The sequence below is a fragment of the Anabas testudineus genome, chromosome 7, assembly GCF_900324465.2.
Source record: "Anabas testudineus chromosome 7, fAnaTes1.2, whole genome shotgun sequence".
Lineage (NCBI taxonomy): Eukaryota > Metazoa > Chordata > Actinopteri > Anabantiformes > Anabantidae > Anabas > Anabas testudineus.
In genome coordinates, this window is record NC_046616.1 from 22,500,321 (window position 1) to 22,524,514 (window position 24,194).

General features: G+C 40.4%; 1 protein-coding gene across 3 annotated transcripts; it reads right to left on the reverse strand.

Annotated features, from left to right (window-relative positions):
* Positions 1–22: 22 nt before the first annotated feature.
* On the reverse strand, positions 23–22,056 carry pkig (protein kinase (cAMP-dependent, catalytic) inhibitor gamma). Of its 3 annotated transcripts, XM_026367874.1 has the most exons (4): positions 21,964–22,055; positions 21,740–21,872; positions 2,254–2,435; positions 23–1,176 (listed from the first exon to the last, which is right to left on the reverse strand). In XM_026367874.1, the coding sequence occupies exons 3-4, from the start codon at positions 2,405–2,407 to the stop codon at positions 1,097–1,099; spliced, it is 234 nt and encodes a 77-aa protein (XP_026223659.1). In that variant the 5' UTR covers positions 2,408–2,435; positions 21,740–21,872; positions 21,964–22,055; the 3' UTR covers positions 23–1,096. The 3 variants fall into 3 exon arrangements, with proteins under 3 accessions (XP_026223659.1, XP_026223658.1, XP_026223660.1); XM_026367873.1 differs by having other exon boundaries at positions 21,740–22,056; XM_026367875.1 differs by lacking the exons at positions 21,740–21,872; positions 21,964–22,055 and adding an exon at positions 8,338–8,487.
* Positions 22,057–24,194: the final 2,138 nt, after the last annotated feature.

Here is a 24,194-nt window from a genome sequence, read left to right on the forward strand (position 1 = left end):
AGGGTGAAATAAGGAAATCCAATGTCAGAAACGAACACGCTTTGTCTTTCACAGGTCCAACTGCAGGACATCAGGTTCAACAGCTCAATACCAAAAGTCTAGTCTTACATTTGAACACTAGGTGGCGGACTGTAGCCACGTAGATGGACAAACCACAATTGACAGAATTCGGTTTTGCATTTAAAAAATTACTCTTTCAATTCTTTTTATGTATATATGATTTTAAAAATATTTTTCAGCAACTTCCATGTATAACAGCCACATTTATGCTACTTATGAAATAATAAAAGCTTATGAAACATTGTCTTTCTGATTATTCTCAATTTCAGAGAAAAAGAAAAAAGCCTTCTCTCTTCCTAATGTACACAAATGCCTGCAATAAAAGTTACAGCTCTGGAACAACAACAACAGCACTGAGCACACTAATCAAGGCAAAATGCCTTGTGTGAAAACTAGATTACAGAAAACACAAGCATTACAGTAATTCATAAGTATTTTATTACACAAAGAAAATTGCTATCACAAAGTTATCACTGAACATTTAGCAATAAATATGAAGTCCATACACGACAGTATAATGGTAACTATGTTTGTTACGAAACCAAAAAAAGGGAAATAAACGGAGAATGAGATCAAACAAGAGGGTCACAAACACACACGCACACAAATAGAAAGAAAATGACATACATGTGACCGAACGATGATGAATATGCCCTCCATGATACATTTCCATATTAGGCTGGAACAACGTTTTAAAGTGTTGTTAGAAATTAAGTGTTTTCAGTTCATCTCCAAAGTTGCTGTGCTTTCCTGTCTTTTTCAGGAACACAAATGACTAACGGAGCACGAAGCAAAAGAATACCATCTTAAGCTTGCAGTTCTCCTCTGTGCTGTTCCGCATGTTATAATCAGACACAATTAAAAAGGCGAACATTTGGGGCTGATGAAGCTCCAAACAGGCCGGCAGTGAGTGAAGGTGTCCTTGTGTCCGGTTAGGACAGCCAATTTACACTCTCCCTTTCCTGTCTCCACTTTCACCTTCTTCCTCTCTACTCATCTCTCCTCTGCCCCCTCCCCTTTTGGTCTCCGGCAGAGTTTAGGACGGGCCTCCACTTCCCTGGGCATCTTGGCTGGTGGAGCCCTCTGCCTCAGGGGCTGGTGAGGCCCCAGGGTCTCCTGCGGAAAAACATGGCAAACAATACACAAAAAGATCAGAGATGCTGTATGTGATCAGGATCAAAAATGAATTGGCAATAAATCTGCTCTTAGGCTCCACAAAGAGAAAAAAAAAAGTCCAGAGGAAGGAACTGCTACTTCCTGTGGCAGCACAGTGTCAGCATGATATGAGAAGATTTCTAAATCTGAAGTTTCCCACCACACATATCAGCATTAGAGCCGTTTCATTTATAGCGGTCAAACTGCTCATCATGTCGTGGGAAACTTGTGTTTGACTGGGAAGGAAGTTAGTAAGAACAACGATGCGACACACAATGGTTAGACTGGTGAACATCTGTGTCATTTTCAGACATGTTGACAGTAGATAAATCAAGAACTATGAGCCACTGCGCTGCTGCTAAAGCTCATTTAGCACTGACGCAACAACAATCAAACTGCAACGTGAGCCACGGCACTTATTTTGATGTTAAGGTGCGTTCAGGTGCAGGCATTCATTTCTTAGAGATAGACTGATAATTGCTACAATCCAAATGGTCAGAGCCTATGTCTAGGCTAGACTAGTCTGTGATGAATTATGGGTAAATTGACACATTCTGCAAACTGAGCAACTGTCAGCTCTGTTTACTCCAGATGAATCTGTCTTCAGGAAGAACTCAGTTACACTGACATCTCTAGTAACACTAAAATCTCTATGTAGTGTTGGAACTGTAGTCTTTAAGAACATTTTTTGAGAGATGGGTCATACGCTTCATTCAATCCCACATCTCAGGTCAATTATTTCTGATTTTCTAGTTTAAAATCTGTCCTACAATGGCCCTCAGAGTAGCTGCTCTGACTGGGATACTAGGCTGATGTATACAAGCAGTCATTTCTTACAGCCATTCTTCTTTCTTGCAGACAGCCATGTTGATTGTTTACATTTGATTTTGTGAGTTGCGGAACGCTTTGAACTTACAACAATAAATCTTGTCCGACCACCATGCAGTTTCAAAAATCAAGAGGCACCCACCAACAACAGCGACATGGTAGTGACTTACTCACCCTCCACAAAAGCATGAATAACTTTGCTTTACTGACCTGCGGCCTTCAGGTCCATCTCTGCAAGGTCTTTGGTGAGTTCACTGGTGCTGGCCGCTACTGTCCCCTCCCCTGAGATGTCGGGCACTGCGTTCCTGCGGCCTGTGCGATCACAGTTGATGAAGTCTGAGTACGACGTCTCCACATCCATCATCTGTCCATGACCAGCGCTCTCATTACACCTGCAAGAGGGAGGAGGGGATGTAAGACGGCTGCGGAGGTGTTGCGAGAACCAAATAAAATAACCCTGCTGCCTGCCTTCAGTGGTCTGCAGGGCTCGTGGGAGGACTCGTCGCAGTGTGCTGGATATTTCTACTTCAGAAGAATTAACAGGACACAGGAATACCAGCTAGAAGCTTTAAAAAATGTCACACTTTGCTGAGCTATTGAAGAGGTAACAGAGGATGACCAATGCAGAGAGACAGTGACTGGGCAGAATAGGGAGCACCTACCACAACTAAAAGGCCTGACAGCTGAGAGATAATTAATTCATTAATAAAAAGAAGACTGAAGGTGTTAATAATTGCTATTTCTATTTCTGCACAGCGATTAATGGCACTACAGACATCTGTGCTAATTGGTCGCCCTAATTACACAGGGAAAAACAAAAAGCTGCTCCGAATCACTCAGGACTCTCGCTTGCATGGTCATAACACTCAGAGTCCATTTAACTGTCCTTCAGGTACTTACACAGCAAGGATTTCGAAAAGAAAATACAAGAACTGCTAGAAAAAGAACTGATCGATATGGAGCCAGAATTAGAGGCCCTGAAACCATTCAAAAGACAAGCATAGACGGGGCCAGAAAAAGCCCCAGAAAAAAAAAAGTGGAGTTCCCATTATCCATCAATTCCTCTTGAGTTTCCTGTTTTCAGTCCATATTTAAATAGGTCATGGATCCTGTCAACCACTAAGACACTATACATCTCTTAACTCCTCAGAGGAACAAGAACAAAAAATTACTGCTCCAGTAAAGAAAAGGAGGAAGAAAAGAAAAGATAAGACAGTAGTAGTAGAAAGCAGGCAGCCCTTTGAAAGACAGAGAGAGACTGTAGCAGACTGTCAATGTTGTCACAGCTGCTCTTCTCCTACAACGTCAGTCCCTGAAAATCCCCTCACAGGCCACCACAGATAGCAAAGACCTCACTGCTGTGCATGGGCAGTAATGGACTACAGATACGGGCTTACCCTCTAATAAAGCATGTAACAGACCAGCCAGACGGAACAGCTGAGCAGCTAAGCTATGAATCTTTTAAGAAACGTGGGGGAGTTCAGTCTCGAAGGGAAACAAGTGAAAGAACGAGAGGAATAAAAACGAGCTACGAGACAGCTACGACATGCTGACCTGAGGCCAATCTGTTCCCAAACACTTTCACTCACATTCTTTTAATAGCATTCAAACGATCCCACAATTGTTTTCCCTTCTCTTATGTAGCATATGCGCCAAAAAGGAAGCACCCAGGGTCAGTCCCTGGGAGGTCATCCTGAGCCACGCAGGCGACGCTGTTGGAGAATGTGAAAACTTGCAGACAAGCGTGATCTTTAAGCCCCTGTAGGTAAGAGCGGTACCCCAGAGAATGTCACTGAGCTCTGGGCTGCTGGCATTTTGCTGAGTGTTCCTACCACACACAAGAGGCACTGTGTATACCAGGCCGCATATGGTGGTGTGATAGACTCTCCTCTGATAGATTGTCATCTAGATAGAAGGTTGTGCAGTCATTAGTGAGCCAAATCACAGTGGGAAGCCAGAGTTTCACAGGTTCATAATTATGCCTTCTACCGTTCCCACCATCTTAAGCTCAGGCTTTTTACTAACCACCAATAAGAGCTGAACCATCTTAGGAAACTGGGATTTTACTGACCAGTCTTGCCACTGTGATGTATAAAATCATCTGCAAGCTTGGCCCATTAACATCATTAACATCGTCTATTAACAGCAGCACAGTTGGCCAGTGAGGTTATGGTGATACCAGTAAACTGCAGGCAGTGTTTTGATATGTGACAACATACAGATCTCTGACATTAGCATGTGGAGCGCAAATAATTGGTTGAATAAATGATTAGGTCATAAACAGAAACATGTCAATCATTCTTCAGTTTCTTATGTAGGCTGATTTCTCTCCGTTTATGTTTATAGTCTGAATATATTTTGGTTATGACTGTTACACAGACCACATAAGTGACTTAGAAGATGTCATGGGCATTTTTCACTAACAAGTAACTGCTTAAGCCTGCAGTAATTTTAGCTCTGTAGAGGTGAACATGTTTTTCATGTGGCTGGCTGGTAGTGAAACGCCCAGTTTTTAATCTGGTGTGTATTACACTTCATTTTCAAGAGTACTGTTAAAATGCTACACCCCTTGATGTCATCCCACCCACCCTCTTTTCTAGAAGACATACAGACTTCTGCATGGATACTCGAACCAACACCAACCACTTGCACCAACAGCTAACAGACACCAGAGCAATATCACTGGCTTTTCACAGCAGCCATGGTCAGTGCCTGTGCAGACGCTGACATGTCTCATGTAAGTGTATTTTCTGCTTTAAAGGAAAAGTTTCATTTTGGTTACTTATCCCAACAAGGAAATAATAAGACCAATACAATTACAGGCTAGAAAAAAACTTTAAGTGATGTTTATCTGTTCATGGCACTTCAGGGGCGAATGTGTTCACTACCTGCCTCAGTACGCAGCATAGTCCGAAGTTTTCCACAAGCTTGCTCTTAAGAACAGAGTGGATGGTGGGAAGGGGGGGGCTTAAAGACATGACAGCTCAAACAGTCCTCCTTCTCCTCAGAATGATTGAGCATAATATGGCCACTGTCTGGAACTGTTACCGCAAAAGGAGTCTTCCCAAAAAACAGATCTATTTTTCTTACACAAAGGGGTTTTGGGCCATCTAAAAATCAAGCAACACCAACTCAGGATAAACATTCAGTTCTTCAGCTTAAGATAAGATAAGATACGATAACACAGTCAAACGTATGACGGCCAGTTTAAGAAAGGATCAAAACTGATAGAGCAGCACCATGAATATTGTCTGTAGCCTAATGCAGAGATCTTGTAACCATGTCTCCACTATCTCCACCATGCTTCACAGATGAGTGGTTTTGATCATGATCACACCCTTTCCTTCATCTACACTATAACCTCACCAAAATGATGGTGCTGATGTCACAGATCTCATCGTTTCAGTCATTCTATTCTGTGTTGCTCAGTACACCAGTGGTTTCTTTCTTTTTCAGGACTTCACAGATTGTTCTACTGATTATGCCCCAAATAGTTTTCCCTCTTTTCTCCGACTCAAAATGGCTGATTTATTAAAACACAAACATAAAGCACTGAGATTATCTATAGCAGTAATGACTACATTTGGGTGTTATATGTTTTTTTCTTTCTTTCTACTCCACTGGCCCATTGGTTTTGTGGCTTATGGGAGCACCATCTAATTGCTGTTTGTTTAATTAGTCAGCTTGCCTGCACATGCGGATCATATCCGACCTTTCCATGGAGGGATGATGATGATGGTGATGATGTTCTGCCTTCTGCTCTTCAGCATGTGTTGACGCTCTTCTCTGCCTGACTGCCTGGCCTCAGCTGTTTAATGGCGCTGCATTTTAAAAATCACTTTATCCCTGAAATCCATCAAGCTCACCATGTTGATGAACTCGTTGTTGTAGCTCTGCATGAGTGAAACAGTGTAGCTTGTTGTTGTTCACCTGCTGTGATTTGTATGATGCAAATGAACATGTAAAATGTCTTGGAAGTAGCTGACCTCAAAAAGACGCTGAACCAAGTGCAGCCCTCGTTCATTAGGTGGATAATATAAAATAATTTACCATTACTGGCTAGACGTGTAACCCTCACTTAAAATCCAAAAGGTAACACCTCTGCACTGCCGCCAGGCTGTTTGCTAGGTTCTAGAGCATACTTCTCCACAAAATAAAATGCAATTTTAAAATTAACAATCAATCATCACACTTGCTACTGCTAGATTTAGCTTATTGTTATTGTTTAGATGAATCATATCAACACTGCCGTGATGCCAGCACCCTAAAAGCAAAGAGTACATGTACTGTATGTTCTCTTACATGCATGTTGTATGAGTAATGTTCTTGAACTGTTACACAGATATGACGCTAGCCTTACATCATTCACAGCTTTTTCAGTATGTGAAGACCAGATTCCAGAAATCCTGACTTATAGTCATCTCAAAGTGCACGTCCTAGTTAAATAAAAAGGGTGTCTTTATGGGAAAGGCCAGTGTGTGCAGACAGATGGAAATTCGACACAGCTGCAGCTGGAAATGCTACCACAAGACAAATGTCACAGGTGTGTATTTTCAGTGAAGACAATAACAACTCAATCCTCAAAGGGAAATCACTGCAGCTCAGCTCACAAGCTGAACTCTGCTTACCACTCTCCTTCTCTCTCTCTCCTCCATCTCCCCTTCTACCTGCTGTGCACTGTATGTGTGGATCGATTCCAGTGTAGGGACTCTCTTCAGTTAAAGTTATTTCAGGAAAACATCCCAATTCAAATTATGGTAATTCCTCTGTTCTTAAAAAAAGCAGCTGTATTATTATATCTGCACAAAAGCTACTGTAACCTCATTCTGAGTGAATGACAAGGTTAAACAAAAGTGCAGAGTGCAGCACACAGTGTGTAAAGAGGGGTCTGAGCATGAACAGTGACCATGCAGAGTGAGGTGACATGTAACAGGAGACGTTTTGGCAGGGAGATATTAGGAACAAAAGCCTTTGAGATCACGGAGGATATGTGAGTCAGCATAGCCACTTACAACCATTACAGAAGCAGCTCACTACTATCCCACTGGAGCCTTTTAAGCCTTATTTATGTAATAAATTCAAATTATCTGCAATAACTCACAGAAAGACGGGCTTCCTGGCTGATTCTGACGTCCATTATTAGTCCATCAACTCACTTTGCTGCATTTATTGACAAGCCTTTGAGTTCCATCAGCCTCTTGTAGCAACTAAACTTTTGCTGTGGTCTTCTAAACAACACAAACAAGTAAAAAATTGAAATGAACAAAAATGAAAACTATGGCAACTCGTTTGGATAATCATACTAATCTTTTAAAAAATCCAAAATCCCAAAATGTACATTTTTATACCTGCTAACACTAGTAGTAGTAGTCAGATCATTGGAATGGGCACTGACAAGGAGGAAAGCAGCGTCTCTTGACTTTCAAACAAATAATATTAACACTTAACACACTTCACAGGGACACATGCCCTTACTTGGGCCCTTGGTCCTGAGTTTGGGTTGGCCCATTTGGTAGCCTATGCACGAGAGAGGTTAATCACGAGATTAACACCAGAACAAATCATAGTTTTCTTCATTTAATTTAGCAAGGGGTTAAATGCAGATCTCTGGATTTTTGAAACTGGGTGGCACTAGAGCGTGCTTCCTTGTTGCTGAGTCACTTGCTAAAGCTTTGACACCAAACCATAACACACTTGGTTTTATCTGTTTTCTTCTTCTACTCCTGATACTGGTCCACTACAGTGTCAGAGAGTAACTATGCAGATACGAGCAGAGCAGAAGTATCAACAGTTTTTGGGGGGTGCTCACACTCACCCTTGCTCATCCCTCCACATAAACCATACTCAAGCCCTCAGAGTGAATGAAGAATCATCAAGAAACAAGGTGCCCAGAAAGACTTAGAATGGCCGTATTATGTAACAGTTCCTCTGGCCTCAAGACTAAAAGGGCCCTTGTTTTTAAGGCCCCTCTTCCTCTATTCCTTACATTGTCTAACAGACGATGGAGCATTTAGAAAAAGTTCTCACAAATGAAGGATATTGGCCAGCCAGCGTGCAAAAACATGTTCAAGTCCAAAATCTAAAGCAACAGAAAGAAAGATCTAGTAAAGCCCAAAAAAAGGAAGCTGCAACTTTCTTCTAATATATTAATGAAATAATCAACTTAACATTTTTGTTCTAATAATGCTACAAAAACTATTTCAGTTTCTATCATCTTGGAGTATAAATCAGACTGTACACTCATTGCTTCAAAACAAAGCAGAGATGAAGTTAACAACAAACTGTCACTCTTACCAAAGCAGAGTCTCCTCTCTTGCACCTATAAGCTGATTCAAATTCCTTCAGACAAATGTATTCAAATCCATTCATCGGCCACTGTTGTGTCTCACACTAAAAGCACCTTAACACTAGAGTGCCTCAGCTTTTTGCCCTCCTGCTCGCTGCCTCTCAGCCCCCATCAAATGGTCTAGGCACTGTCTGTTCACATGATGTCAGCAGCTGCTTGGTTGACAACAAGCCACTCCAAACACAAGGGAGCTGTATTTCCTTGTCGGGATTAGCATTGTTGTTCCTCACTCCGGCCTTCCTCTCATAAATAAATAAAAGTCCTGTTCCCTATTCAATTCTGGTGTATATTTGCCCCATATGTTTCCTCTTCGTATGGGACTCAGGCTGGGTGTGAAGGTCTAATTTCCCCTGGTGCAGTGAATATTGCAAATTTCTGAGCAGCTAGCGTTTCTGAAGTTAGCCACTTACACTGGCTTTGTTAAAGCTTACCCTTTTTTGCTGGCACTTTAAGGTATTGAGCTTACAACTAAATCACAGCAGAAGTCTCCATCTTCTCTGTCAAACATGCAGAATTATCACTGATAACACTGGCCACTCAATGCAATTTTCAAATCTCTCTTTCACTGAGCAGAGATAGTGAGAATGATCACTGCCACTCTCACATAATTGCCATTCTAAACCAGCGTCCTGAGCTCCCACGCCTGAAGGCATTATGAATCAGCTGAGGAACAGGAGATAAGACGACTGACCAAGGCTATTAGCATCTGCTCCTGTGGAAAAGTCCTGAGTGAACTAATGAATAAAACAAAAGGCCTGGCCAACACTGCTTCTTCAGAGAGCTGCGGCCAAATCAAAAATCAATCTAGCTTGGACAGATTATCTCAGCAGGCATACAGAAGAGCAGCTGGAGGTGTGGTTCCCCACTTCACAACTCGGGAGTGCTTCTGAGATCGATTCCTAGCCATTTGTCTCTCATGAGATAAGTGCTGGAGAAAAACATACACATAAATGACTCCAGAAAAAGATTCCATTACAGAAACGATACCCGCCTCCAATATTGACTGTCGGTGTGGTCAGATAAGGAATGCAACTAGCCAACGTTTTTAGTTGTTATTATCTGTGGATAACTTTCTCAATTAATACATTTGTTAAGCTTGTACAATGAAAGGAATTTTTTAAGGATTTGCCATTTTGATTTAAACTCCTAAAAGACATACAGCACATTAGTAACAAGAGTGAATGGGGCGTTTCCAAGCAAGTATTGACTATCTGCTCCCTGCCTGAGAAACTTCAGGCTACATTTGGCTCACAGGAGATTAGAAGGTCAGAGATGCAGTGAGGTGCTAAAGCAACACGCACGTGAGTGGTGAGCAAAAAACTGTTCTAAACATTACAGACAACTGTGTGTTTAAGTGTCTCTGTACACAAGGTGTTTTGGACTTTTTCTTCAGGTTAGCAGGTTCAGTGAGGGAGGTGTGCTTCTGTTAAACAGTGATCAGTGCAGTAAAGACAAAACAGATCACAGCTTAAGATTTAGTGCCAGGTTGTTTAACCATTACTATTGTTCAAAATGTACTGTAGTGTACTGCACTATTTGGATAAGAAAAACATCTTTAATAGCTAAATAAAAAGGCCCAGACATTAATTAATGATCAGTTGCAGGAACTGTTGGTCCATCCAACAATCTTGATTAGAGACCTTTGGGAAAAGCACAAAGAAGTTGAGGAGGAAAGGTCAGTAAGATAAGAAAAGGAGCCCGTGGAGAATACAGCTCGTGATTGAAATTTTCATTTAATTTTGAAATCTAAATATCAAGTGTGTGAGAGATTGTCTTGTTCTGTTTTATAAGTTGAAATTAGTTTATTTGTTGGAAAATAGCAAATAAATGAGAAAAAAAAATACTCGATGAATGTTAAAAAGTTGATGCACTTTGACGGCAAAGATTAAAATGTGTATGTTGCCTTGATCTGTCAGCTTCTACCAGAGATGAGAAACGGACAAAGTCTGTTACACTCACTTCTTTCACATCATCCCTGCCTATTTTTAAAATGAATCATATTGTAGTTTTTAGAACCAACTGATGTTGACCAACGTTACATTAGTTCAGGCAATGTATCAGATTTGCTACTGCTGCCTCTATGGGTGGGTGAAGTAGACTTAAAACTGTATCACTACAGTTAGCAATGTTTTAGCAATAATGATTTAAATGCCTTAAATGTCAAATAAAACCATTCATGTAAAAACAGTTTCACATTTGTGTCCTAAATCCCTTTTACTTTTCAGCACAAGCCTTGTTTGTAAGAGTGCTCCACATCAGATTCTTTAAACTCCCTGAACTGCATAGGCTTGTCATAAAATAGCTCTGTGCTTTCTGGCTGACATTCATCATATCATGTTACACTGGATTATTTCTTGGTTGGGCTGAGTGACTTCCTAGAATCACTGCTGGTTGCTTGGACACCTGGCAGTGACGACAACACTCAAGCTCCTGGCTGAGGTTTCATTCTGAACAGACACCTGTACCACATCCCAAACAGCTCTTCTAGCTCTCTGTAAGACAGCAAGCTTCAAATGTACACTACAACTCAAAGGTTTGGGATCAATTGCGATTCACAAGCAATTTCATTATTTTGAAAAACAATTATTAACAATTATTTTTAAATTAATGTTTTACATTTTTGCATAGAAGCCTAATATTAGCAATTGCCAGTCATCTGCATAAATCCCCTGTTATGGCTGCTAATTCAAGTTAATCATTTTATCAGGCTAATTGATTATAAGAAAACCCTTCTGCAATTGTGTTGCAAAAGGCTGAGTACTAAACTGTTAACTGTAAACTGTACTAATGGAGCAAGCAAGGGAGCAAGGCATTCTTTAGATTACTTAAGTTTACCTGAACATCAGCAGTTGTTTGTTTAAGACAAAGACGCCTCAGAGGTCCTCAACTGGCAGCTGCACTAAACGGTACACGTCAAACACCAGTGTCAGAATCAACAATAAAGAGGAAGCATCAGTAAGCTGGAATTGCCAAGAAAAAAGACTGGACATCTAAGACTGGACAATTCAATAAAAACCAATGAATGAGATGGGCAAAAGCAAAGACATTGGACACTGGAAGACTGGAAGGTGTTGTCTACAGAACGTTTGAGGCTTGGATCAAACAGAACATTTGTACAACGCAGAACAAATGAAAAGATGCTAGAACAGTGCTTTAGTCAAGCATGGTGGAGGCAGCGTGATGGTCTGGGGGTGCGTTGGAAGTGGTAAAATAGGAGAATTGTACATATTAGTACATTGGAAGGGACCCTGAGGAAGGAAAGCTATTAAAATTGACAGCCAGAATGCCTAAGGTCTGCCAGGCTGTAATTGCTGCAAAAGGTTTTTTTTTTTCCTTTTTCTTTTTTATGAAGGAAATGTATTTATATACTATAATATAAAATGACATCTCTCTCTCACACACACACACACACAATGAAGACACAGGCAATATTTCTACTACAGACCGAACTCCCTTTTGTTAGCTTAGTTAGCAACAGATGGTTTAATCAATACCAATTGTTAAAGCAACAGAGAGCATCTTAATATTGCTTTCTTGACATAGAACCACAGCAAAGTAACAGCATTAAATACACAATTCAGTATCACATATCCATGTTTGGAGGTAAGTAAAGGTTACGTTACCAGAGATGTTGAATGTACACCGCTGTGACCTGTGTAAATGTGTGTGGCCTGGAAACTGCAAATAAGCTGTCATCGATCAATGCTTTAAGGGCAGCAGAGAGAAGTAGCCTGACAGAGACATATGAGCCCAAGTCTACTGTGGCAGCATGCCCTGCCATGGGCTATAGGGAATCCCCTGGTTTGTGTTTGTTTGTGTCTGTGTGTGTGTGTAGGGTGTGACTGAGTGTCAACGGCCCATGATTCACAGCTGAGTCAGGAGCAGGTGTTTCAACTGGAGTCTAAAATGAGATCATGATTACAACCTCTGCTCCCCCCAAAATAAAATAAATAAACCAGACATTCTCACATCTTGATTTCCGAATGGCGCGGCAACTGTTTATTTAGAGTCTCGTCATCCTCGAGACCGTTCACAGGCAGTGTTGTTACAAAAACAAATGTGTCGTGAGAAACACATTTCGTGACACACACTCTACATCTGACAGACACACTGATGTTGTATGGAGCCTTCCCCATCTCTCGCAATAACATATATAACAGATATTAAATGTTCCTCAAGACAAACATCTGTTATTCTCTTATTTGCCTAAAGAGCCAGACTAATTTATGACCCCACCTCTAAGGGATTTAGTAGATTAGTGAGCTATATTTCATTTTAATTGGAGCTGCAGGGATCAATTCATAGTTAGAAAATAGGCAATTTTAAGCAAAAACAGTGGTATTCTGTAGGTCCAGCTTTGATAATGAATCAAAATGAAAAATGAAAAAATGAATTTTGCACTGTTGGTTGGACAATACAAGACGTTCATAGAGGGTTCACTCTGGGAGACTAGGACAGGCATACAGGATACTTCTATGTCTTTGAATAAATTAAACAAATATAAAAAGATCACCTTGTGCTCTGGGAAAATATGAAGTGCATTTTAATTTTATGATATTTTATAGATGAATTTTGAGAATAACTGGTAGATTAATCAATTGCAGGGTTTTGTTAATGTTTTTTTTGTTAATTTTGTTAAAGTTAGATTTTTGAATTGTTTTGGACAAAACAATACATTTGAAGAGGTTACCTTGAGACTTCTTTTAAGTTTTGTTAATCAAGAAAATAAACTGATGTAATTGATAGTTCCATCTAAAGTTATAGACCATTTTCAATCATTTGGAGTCTTTCAAAGTAAACAATGAGTTATTGACTAGTCAATCAAAAAGAAAATGTGTCAGCAACTCTGTGGCTTGGCAAGTTTTGCATGTGCTCTTAGTTTTCTCTCAGTGTTCACTGAATATCTCCAACAGACAATTACTTATATACTGATTAACCTGATGTTTTTCTCAATTAAATGATTAGTAATTATTTGGCCGATGAGGCAGCCAAATGTCCTTTTATTTCATATTATGTTCTATTGATTATTTCGCTGTATAGCACATCACACTGTTTGTGTAATTTGCATTCTTGTACATGGTCTTAAGAAATTTAGAAAAAGGTGACACAAACATGGAGGAAAGTGAACATGACACAACAGGGTGAATTTCAACCACCCAGAGAAAACAAGAAGCTTGTATGTGTGGAGGAACCCACACAGACACAGGGAGAATATGCAAACTCATCAACATCTCGCATCTCAAAATATGACTTAAGTTCCTTTTATTTCTAGAGCACATAATTCAAAATGTAATAAGAAATAGGCCTTTCTATGTGGTTATTTCTTTGAAATTACAGAAAATGTGTTGTATCATGATATGTATAGTAACCTGGATATAAAATGACCTAAAAAAAAAAAAAAATCAATTTTCAAGCATAACACAAAGAAAGAAAGCTATCGCTGCAATTGGGGGCATTTGCTTAAAAAATGACAAAGGATTGTAGCTGCAGATTAATTTTACCAATGACTAATTCCCACTATACCTCAGCTGTCATTAAGCTAGGTGTCTATCTACAACACAGTAGTACAAGTACACTGTCTATTCTCTCTGGTCTGATTCTACGGTTTTCTAAAGTTGCCTGCTTCTATTTCTGTCTGCGTATTTAACAGAGTACACAAATCCTTCAGCAGGAAGCAGGTGGTTTGTTTGCCTGTGTTGTTTATGCCCTCTCTTTTCCCAGGCTCCCTGCGCCACACACAGGAGGCTGAACGCGACCCTTGGGCTGACGAGGAGGACTGTGAAGCGAGGACAAGAGAGAGATGAGAGGGCAAGGATGGTATGGAGGAAAAAAAAAAAAAAAAGAGTGCCGGATGGTGAGTGTGATGATGATGAGGAAGACGGAGAAAGCATGATGGTAATGAACAGGAAAAGAGAGGAGGATGAGAACTGCAGAGAAGGAATGTATGCATGTTTATTGTGCTTGCTAAATAAGGAAATATCTCTAACAGGCTACAGTGTTTTTATTACTTTTTTGAGAACTTGAGAAACATAATACATCCTCCTCTGCTCATGCTGCATCGCACAAATGTTTAGTCAATTTGTAACAGAATGTATGATTTGGTTCTGGACCTCTCCATCATATTTTTCCCTCAAGTCTAGGAGGACGTTAGTATTGTGTAATTCAGTTTGCTGAACTGACGAGGTAAAAAAGGCTTAACCCTTCCCAGAAAGAGCAGAGGTGATCACTGCGCTTTCCTCTAGACCTACATAACAAAAGCATCCTTCACGTTGCTAAACAGCACAAACTGCAGGAGTCCAAACCTGCCCTGGTTCCAGTGCAGAGACAAGAAGCACTCAGATCTTTTACTCAAGTTTAAGTATCATGACAACAATGTCCTGCTATTAAAGTAAGAGTATGTAAGCATTATCAATGTAGTCCAAGTATCACAGTAAAGTACTGTCTCCCAGAAAAATGGGTACACTCAGTGTTTTATTATTATTATTATTATTATTATTATTACATTATTATAGGGCTGCAGCTTATAAGCAACTCGCACACTCATTTCATTGATTTGACTGAGGCTTGCCAACACCTGATTCCATTGGGTTTAGTGGAATCAGAAGCGTAGTGTTTCACTTACATTTTCCACCAGGACTCTAGGATGTGTCCTATCTTATGTAGTTTTATAAAACAGCTGTACAAAACGCTTTGAGGAGACTTCAGGTTATTTACTGTAAATACAGCACATTTAGTCTGATCTAATGTTTTGTGTAAAATACTTCAGGATAATCAAGGAACAGCAACCAGCAACGGCAAAAACTCCCTATTTTTAAATGAAGTCATTATGTACTTTGCTGAAATGTGGTGGAGTAGCAGTATAAAATAGCATAAAATAAAAACACTTCATAAAGTACTATTACCTCTGAAATACCTCTAAGATATGCTTTTAATGTAGCACTTGAAACATATCATTGTCAAGTAAATTTTAATGACTGTCACTGTTTTTTGTCATACAGTTCCAGTGAGCAGCCACCTATTAGTACACCTCATTGTTCCTCATCCTCTGGGATGCAGTTGAATACCTTTTTAGAAAACAGAGCTTGAGAATTCCTAAGAGGGACCACATTAAAACATCAAGCAGATCACAAGCCTCAAATTCCCTGTCAGACAGTGAAGGTCACACTGTTCCTTTTACCCTCAAGCATCCTTCTGTCTCATCACTTATAGAGTTCAATAATTTTAGCACTTTACTCACATCACATGGGATTTGAAATGGGCCACTCCATCTGAAATAATTAAAGCTCACTCTCATTTTTCCATGAAGGGAGATTCACATCAAATCATCCTTCACAGACCTGCATGGGCCAGACTTCCACACCAATCCAGATGGATGAGAATCCATCTACATAATAAGGCTTGATTAAAAGTTCTCCATCCAAATGGATTCAAAACAGTGCATTCAACAACTCAAACCTTTGTATGTAATGTACCAGATCTATCCAACAGAGCAAAGGCAGGGTGTAACTTGACTGTGCTACATTAAATCAACTAGCTTAATGTTGAAAAAACAGATGAGCTGCCACTTGCTACAGAGCAACTTTGCCAAACAGTGCCAGGGAGGGATACACACAGACCGGATACATGAGGAATTAGATTTGTGCCTTATAATTGTAGTAGCAACACAAAAAACTGACTAATGAATATGTTCTACAGCCCCTTATTATGTTCAGGGTTCCAGTAGTTCAGCCCAGCACAATAGTTGCCAGTGTTGAACAGGGCTTTGGACTAAGCCATTTTAATTGTCTGGGTCAATACTATTTTCTGTGCCAGTTTCCAGTTGAAATAAATCTGCAACAGCAATCTAAACATTTAGGTGATACACACCAATCAAAATCTACAGTATATGTACTACGGCAAATTCACACTGTCTAAATGTAGCATGTTAGCTTAATACTTTGCCGAGAACAAAGGCTGTGTCAGTCTCACAGCAGAGAAAAACCTCACACTCTTTCTGCTGAGTAAAAAAGTTATCTGCTATCGGCAGAGTGTGTCACAGACACTCAGCTTTTTGCCCACATATGAATAGCAACACTGGCTCAATCTCAACCCTGTTATACCAGTGCATGCAAATCTATATATATATAGAAAGAGAGAATCATTGATTAATAATTCAAAAAGTATAACCCTCATATATTCTACATCCATTACACATTACACTAAAATATTACAAACCTTTTTTGTTTTAATTACAATGGTTATGGCTTACAGCTCATGAAAATCAAAACTTCAGTATCTTAAACTATCAGAGTATTTGCTAAGATCAATCAAAAATGATTTACAATACAGAATTTATGCACTCAATACACTTCGCTGAGTCTCCATTAGCACAAATTACTGCATCGATGCAGTGAGGCATGAAAGCAATCAGTCCATGGCTCTGTTGGATGTTATTAAAGACCAGGTTGCTTGACAGCAGCCTTCATCTTGTCTGTATTGCTGGGTCAGGTGTTTCTCATCATCCCCTTGACAATACCCCAAAGACTCTCTGTGGGATTTAGGATAGTCAAGGTAGCTGCCCAATCTAGAACAATATTATTATGGTCACCAACTCCAGTCAGTGGTAGTTTTAACACCATGGGCAAGTGCTAAGCCTGGAACCTTGATTTGCAATTGTAAAATTAATTTTCCTCTGAAAAGAGGACTTTGGACCACTGAGCAACAGACCAGTTCTTTTTCTTTTTTCTCTCCAGGTAAGACACTTCTGATGTTGTCTCTGGTTCAGGAATAGCTTGTTTCTAGAAATGCAACAGTTATTGAATATTTCCTGAAGACGTGGTGGCTCTTGAAGCACAGACTGCTGCCTCACTCAACTCCTTGTGAAGCTCTCTCTAGTTCTTGAACCAGCTTTTTTGACAATCTTCTTAAGACTGGGGTCATCCCTGTTGCTTGTTCACCTTCCCTTACTCACTTTTTCCTTCCAGTTAACTTTCCATAAACATGCATTGAATAACAATACTAACAATAAGCTTGTATAAAAGTATATATGAAGAGTCATGTATATTTATATCCTTCTCCTGGTCTTCAATCTCTGCGTACTTACTAACAAGTTCAACTGCTTCTTTAAGATGAAAGCTGTTCTCCATAAAGAAACTAATTTGAAAATGTGTTTAATGAAGATGTATCATTATATGACAATGTTTAAATGTATTCAACTAGCCTTTTTGCAATAAAATATCAATGACTTATCAAATGTAGAGCTACGTTTGCCTTGTCATAGTAAATTGCCACATCCCAATACTGAGGACATAGTAGCATACTGACATGTTTGGATACATACTGTAATACTGGCATCCCAAACGCTAACCAACAAAGGATGGAAATGCAAATCAAATTTGTTCACCACTTCAAGCTGGCCTGAGTACAAAGAAACACGGACGCTGTATGAGAAGAACACAGCAGACGGGAAAAGGGCAACACTAACAAACTCCTCATATTCAGAAGGATTTGTTTACCAAGGTTTCTCAATACTACAAAACAGGTAAACACTGAAACAAAGTGATGCAGATAGCTGCCATTTGTTTACCCAGGGACATAACAACAGTCCAAACTGTTGACAAATTCAGCCATATGTTAAAGGATTTGACTGATGTTCATTCTTGAGTTCTTGAAAAAATATTTTCTATGATGAATCTAAACAAAAAGTTCCAACGTACTTAGCATGGGCGTCTAACCAGATTTCACAGGTCTTCATCAAGTGCGAGTCACTGGCTCATGTGATCTTTACCATGTCACGTCACATGACAACAAATGGTTGTAGATGCGAGGCCGCTCATAAGCCCCCCCATCTCTGTTCAGGGTGGGTTGCTTTCGTCCGATATGGATGGGCTCCTTGATCTTCTTTCTGATGTCCAAGTAAAGCATTTGTGCTCTATAATCTTGAATCCTCTCCAATTAATCTGATGACCAGCCTTGGACTAGAGTTCTCAGTTGTCAAAAAAAGCTTCCCATCTCCAACAACTGTAGTTTTAAGAGTGAGGTCATATGACACAACACAATAAAGATCACATGCCTGAACCAGTTACTAGTACTGAATGAAAATCTGTGATATACAGTCAAAAGCTCTGTTGATAAATAGGTTGAATATTCATGTTAAGAACAATCATTAAAGATAGAAATAAGAAAATAATTATTATACCTTTACTTAAAAGGTTTACTTTAAGTGTGTGATCATGTGAAAAGCTGTCCCTTGTAGTGATGAACCTACAGAAAACTGTATCTGCAGCTTCTCTCGGCTTTACAGAGCACCTGTCTGCTATTTTGGTTTACGGTTATTGCTTTCATAGCCTATTCTCTCAAGCAGGAGGCTTCAGTGGAAAAACACTAAAGAAAAAAAAACAACACATCTTATATATACAAATGTATAAAAATGCTATTTTACATTTTACCACATCAGTGAGGTTCAGTGTCAGAGCAGCTGTTATTACATGTGACCATCACCCACAGCTCTGGCTATTTATAGTGTCTGTGTTTTACTAAATGTTCCTGTGAACCATCACCATCAGTGGTGACAGCTCAATCATAATTATTAACCAGGAAGATGATCAATGACTTAGTATAATGGCATTAGCACATAGGATGTGACAAGGTGATTCAGAGTGAACAGTAGCAATTTCTAAGTATACCAGAAAAGACTTTCTGTCCGTCACACAAGATACCAAAGGTCAGGATGATGGCACTCACTTTTTCCTTATGGGGAAGTCAGGGAGCTCAAAACAGAGGAGCTTAAGTCGTACGCAGAACAGGGCAAAGAATGCAGTTGGAGGTCAACGCAGTTCAACCATAAAAATCCTGGCCTACAAAATATGTACACATTAAACCCATGATTACACAGAGGGAAGTGTGTAAAAAATAGAAGCTGAGTTGAGCTGTGTGTTCATGCAGTATCAAACACTACTTCACTGTTTATGGACTTAGCTACTGTACAGGTTGATCCCCTTTATCTTAGACATGAAAAGGTCACTGGCCAGGTGACTGATTGTGGAGATAATTGCACAGAAATCCAAAAGGCACTTGATCCAATAGTAGGAACAGCTATTTTTATCATTTTTAAATAATGCCCTTACTGCAGAAAAGCCTTGAACTCAGCTGCTTCAGATTCTCATTTAAGAAAGGATTCACTTCAACTAGAAATGCAATAGTCTATGTGCATTACAACATATGAAGGTCAGCTCGTTTAACCTTCAGTAGGAAGTAAAGTGGAACACATAGAAAGCTGTCTGATGGGAGGAAAAAACCTGATGACCACTTAAGAGCAAAGAACAAAGCACCAATCCTCCCACAGCCGCCGTCTTCATTTAACGCAGGCTCTCTGTGCAGGGACGTCAGTCACATGTTCTAATCACGTTAACCTTGGCAGCACACCAGCAGAGGCAGATATGACTTCCATTTACTGAAGAAGTTGGAGGAGGAGGACGCCGTTTACTAAGAGTGATGGTCATGCAGCACTGCAGATAATCATAAGTGACCTGATGACTCAGGATCTAGCCGCTTTCTGAATAAACAGTGTCACAGATTAGAACACGCGTGACACACACAAAGGCCCTCCAAGAACCAGGCTTCATAAAAGACAGAAAAATGAGCACATGTAACCTTAATGCTTACCAATGGTCTATCTCTTCTTCTATGCACCTTGTTTTGAGTCAGTAAATGTGATTGAAACACAGGAGGGAAGGTTCTGTAGGGCTCTGTCCAAGGTCAGCGGGGCATGTGTGTGCACGTCTCTCCCTTTCTTTAGTAGCAGGGGGTTTTCTAGCATCACTGCGCCCTCTGTTCTGGCTGCTCTCCATCCCCCTTGGCCATTTTGAAGGATAACAGACCATGTTTGGTTAGCCGGTACAAAGAGTGGAGACGAAGCAGAAGAGGGAGCTACTCTAAATATAGCAATATCTGGCATGAGTCTGTAAAATGTAATCTTGAATTCATCAGGTGGTTTAATCCCCTTATGACAGGATTTTTCCATAAATAGAAAAAAAAAGTGCACTTCAGTGTCAAACTGTAGTCGTGGATGTTGCAGCAATTTGAGGTGATTAACGCTAGATTTGGGAGTGCTGAAACAAATCAAGGAATGTGGTACCAATGCCTGTTGTGACGGCCATTTTTATCATTTCCGACCATTTTAAATAAATAATTCAATTTTCAAGTCAATGCATAAAGACAGTTGGAATATTTATTTTTGTATCTATACATTTAACCCCTGGTTGATCCTTTTTATGTTACATTTTAACCCCAACCCTGAGTTTTCTGCCCTTCCTCGAGTGTCTCCACTCATGTGCAATAGTTTCCACAAGCTACAAAAAGTCAAACTGTTCCAATTCCCAGTTCCAGCATTTTCATAAACGGTTTGCTGTTTTATATTGCAAAGCTGTGTCATTTTTGGGTCTAGATTACTGTGCACTGAGCTAAAGGATAGCACTGTTTTTGTTTCAGTCAGCTAGTCCACAGCGAAGCAGGCGAGAAGCCAGTATTTATTTTCACCAGTGCCCATGCCCAGTAACTGGCACTTGCCCAGCAACACTCATGCAAGTGGGGGGTCCCTGGCAGCTCCCCCACCGGCCTGCTGCTAAATGTCTGATCACCACCTCTGCTCATCTTCTCTCGTTTTACAAGATAGAAAAAAAAAAACTGGACTGACATGTTGCTTCCTCTGTCAACAGCCAGGTTGTTTCAGCAAAAGCTGCTTTCAAGGCTGCATTGCTGTCTTATTGAGATGAAGTTGATTTCTGTGTATTTGTATGTATAGGGGGGGGGGGGGTATTATTGAGGTGGGGGTGCATTAACAGATCTAAAAAAAAAAAAAAGCACAATTGACAAGAGAAGAGCTGAGGGGCTTTTCAAGCTACCCTGGCTGTCATTACATTAGCTACGCTGGATGCAGCAGCTAATGTGTGGGAGAGACGTGCATGCCAGTCCCTTCAACTGTCCACACACACACACACACACACACACACACACACACACACACACACACACACACAGGGAACTAGCATAAAGGACACTGAATGCTTCACACAATCGAGGAAAAAACGCTAACATCGTTTACATTTCCAGTGCAACTGAACACAAGCAGACACAGAGGGAGGAGGACGTCGACCCGAGCCGTTCCTCATCACCTACCGCTCCGGTGCTTCAGTAACGTGTCTTATTGTGTTATTGTGTTATTGTGTTATTGTCTGGCTAACCAGCGGTAGTACATAAAACCCTCGCTTCGTGACTCCGAGCCTCCCTGCGGACGGTTACCCCCCTAAAACAATGACTGCCCCAGCATTTATTCAGCAGCTCAACACACGAGGTGAAAAGAGCGCGACTCACCTTGGTGGGGTCGCCTCCTGTTATCCACTTGTTACAATGGAAATTTAACACCATGGATCCCGGTTAAGTTTCCTGGCAGGCGGACAAAAAAAAAAAAATGCAGCACGCCGAGCTGGCTCGAGACGTCAGCAGGCTGGTGGGGAAAAATAAAACAAAAGAATAATGAAAGAAACGTGTTGAAGGAGACGACGTGGGTAATTTTTTTTAAAAATGTCTTTTTGAACCTGGGTGCTGTTCTCCGGCCGCCGTCTCCAAACAACGGGGAAAGGTTGAGTCTTCAAACAGCTGTTTTCCAAAATGGAGTTAGCTGAGTGAGAGCCAATCACAGGCGGCCTGAGGAGGCTCCCACTCCTCTGTGGGCTGGAGCCAGCGCCACACTGCTCTGCCAGCAGCAAGCGCTCACACACGGAACACGAACACTACATCACTGCTCATCATCCGCCAGCATCTCTCTCTCTCTGTCTCTCTCTCTCTCTCTCTCTGTCTCTCTCTGTCTCTGTCTTTCTTCTTTCGTGTCATGGCAGCTTTTCTTTAGACGCACATTAAAGGCAGCAGTCCACAGGAGATCTCCTTGCAGGACTCCACCACCGCCAGGTGTTTGTTTCTTGTGGTGGTTTGAGTGTTTACACCGCGCTGGAGGTGTAAACACTCAGACCACCGGTGGTGACCAGTGGCCAGTTTATTAGGTACTGCAGTCTAATCCAACAATCCATGAATATGGTAATCATCTGTAATAAACCTCATTACACAGCAAGGTGTTTCTGATCTGGAATGGGTCCCTGAACACATACAGGTAAAAGTCCCCGGCAGCCACCCCTCCTGTATAGGGGCCCCAGACTGAAGAGACACATAGTGACTACAAATGAGGCCATTGTGCTGTTTGTACTCATTTTGTGTCTTATTTGTTGTCATTTTTCAATTAATTCTGTGGTCGTTTAGTGTCTGTTTGGGTTATTATGACTATTTTTCAGTTATTTTGTGTCCATTTTTGATCGCCATGTGTTCCTTTATAGATATTTCTCGACTTTATTGTGGTAATTTAACTGAGTGTGTGACTTTTAAACAAGAAATATTAACAGCCACTTCATGCAGAGGCTCTGGCCCAGAAGTCCCCTGAACCTTCTGGACTCCTGGGCCCCACATTTGCAGATTTCATCAGCTCAGTACTAAAAAGGAAGCTCAAATGGAGTTAAGCTAATCATTAAAAAAGAGATTAGTCTGCGTTAATGAATTTGGAGGACTCAGAAAACATGAGTCCAGATTTATTCTGCCAATGCTAGAATCCTACATTTCCCATAAGACAGTTCTTTTCATTAAGCCATCCCTCATTTGCCCAACTTGTTTCCATGAAATACCACACCAAAGCATACTTTTCTAAGTAGATATGTTTGAATAACCCAGAGGGTCATTTGAAACTTTCAGAATCTCCAGAGTTGAAAAAAAGAAAACCCTGCTTGCAATTTTCAAGATGCAGGCAGGGTTTTCTTTCTTTTTTTTTTTTTTTACCTTTGGGAGCTCCAGATGACATGAACGAATGCTCATCATTACAAGTATGTCATTTGTGGAGTGCATCTTTAATGGATCTGGTCTTTACTTTATGAACCCCTATTAAATAAGTACAGTGCACAGAACAATCCTGTTCACTAAACTGATGTCATGGAAACAGCAGAGCAGCACTATCGAACATCGTAGGCTGTGTGGATTTAAAATAAAGTCAAAATCCCATGGAAGACACAGAACAAATTAATGGGTTGTGTGCAAGTGCTCCAGATGGCAGTGGTCCAGTATCGAACCAGCAGGCTCACATGCCAAACCTATTTTAATCTGTGCTGGAAGACACAGCTCTTCATTGTTTAAAATACATGTAACCTCCCTATTTTCCATTAGATGTCCTTTCTGATTTGTAGTCCTGCAATATAATGAAGAGCTTGATTGAAGACTGCTAAAGGTCACCTGAGCCCTGACCACCATGTTAAGCACTATTGACCTAATAAAAATTTAAAGGGCCACGTGGACTCTAACTGGGACACTCAACATACTGGACTCATTTACTTCAGTGTTTAATGTCACTGACCTCTACTAAATTTAGCCTTGTGGGCGGCAACCCTGACATTATCCTACATACATTATCCTGCCTTTATAAGACAGAGAATTCATGTTTCCCTTGATGAAGTGATGATGTCATCATGCCATGATGCTCCACCTGCCATGCCTCACAGTCCCACGGTTTATGCCATAAGAAGAGTTGCATGTTTATCCTCAACACTTTTTCCACTAGCAAAATAAGGTTTTATGTTTATTTTCAATAAAGACATAAAAAATCTGAATTTATTTATTATTATTGTTGTTATTTGAGGAACATTATATTTGTTAATACTTGACTTGAAGAACAGATTCTTTATGACAAACTTTTGCAGAAAACTATAAAATTCAAAAAGGTTCACATACTTTGTTT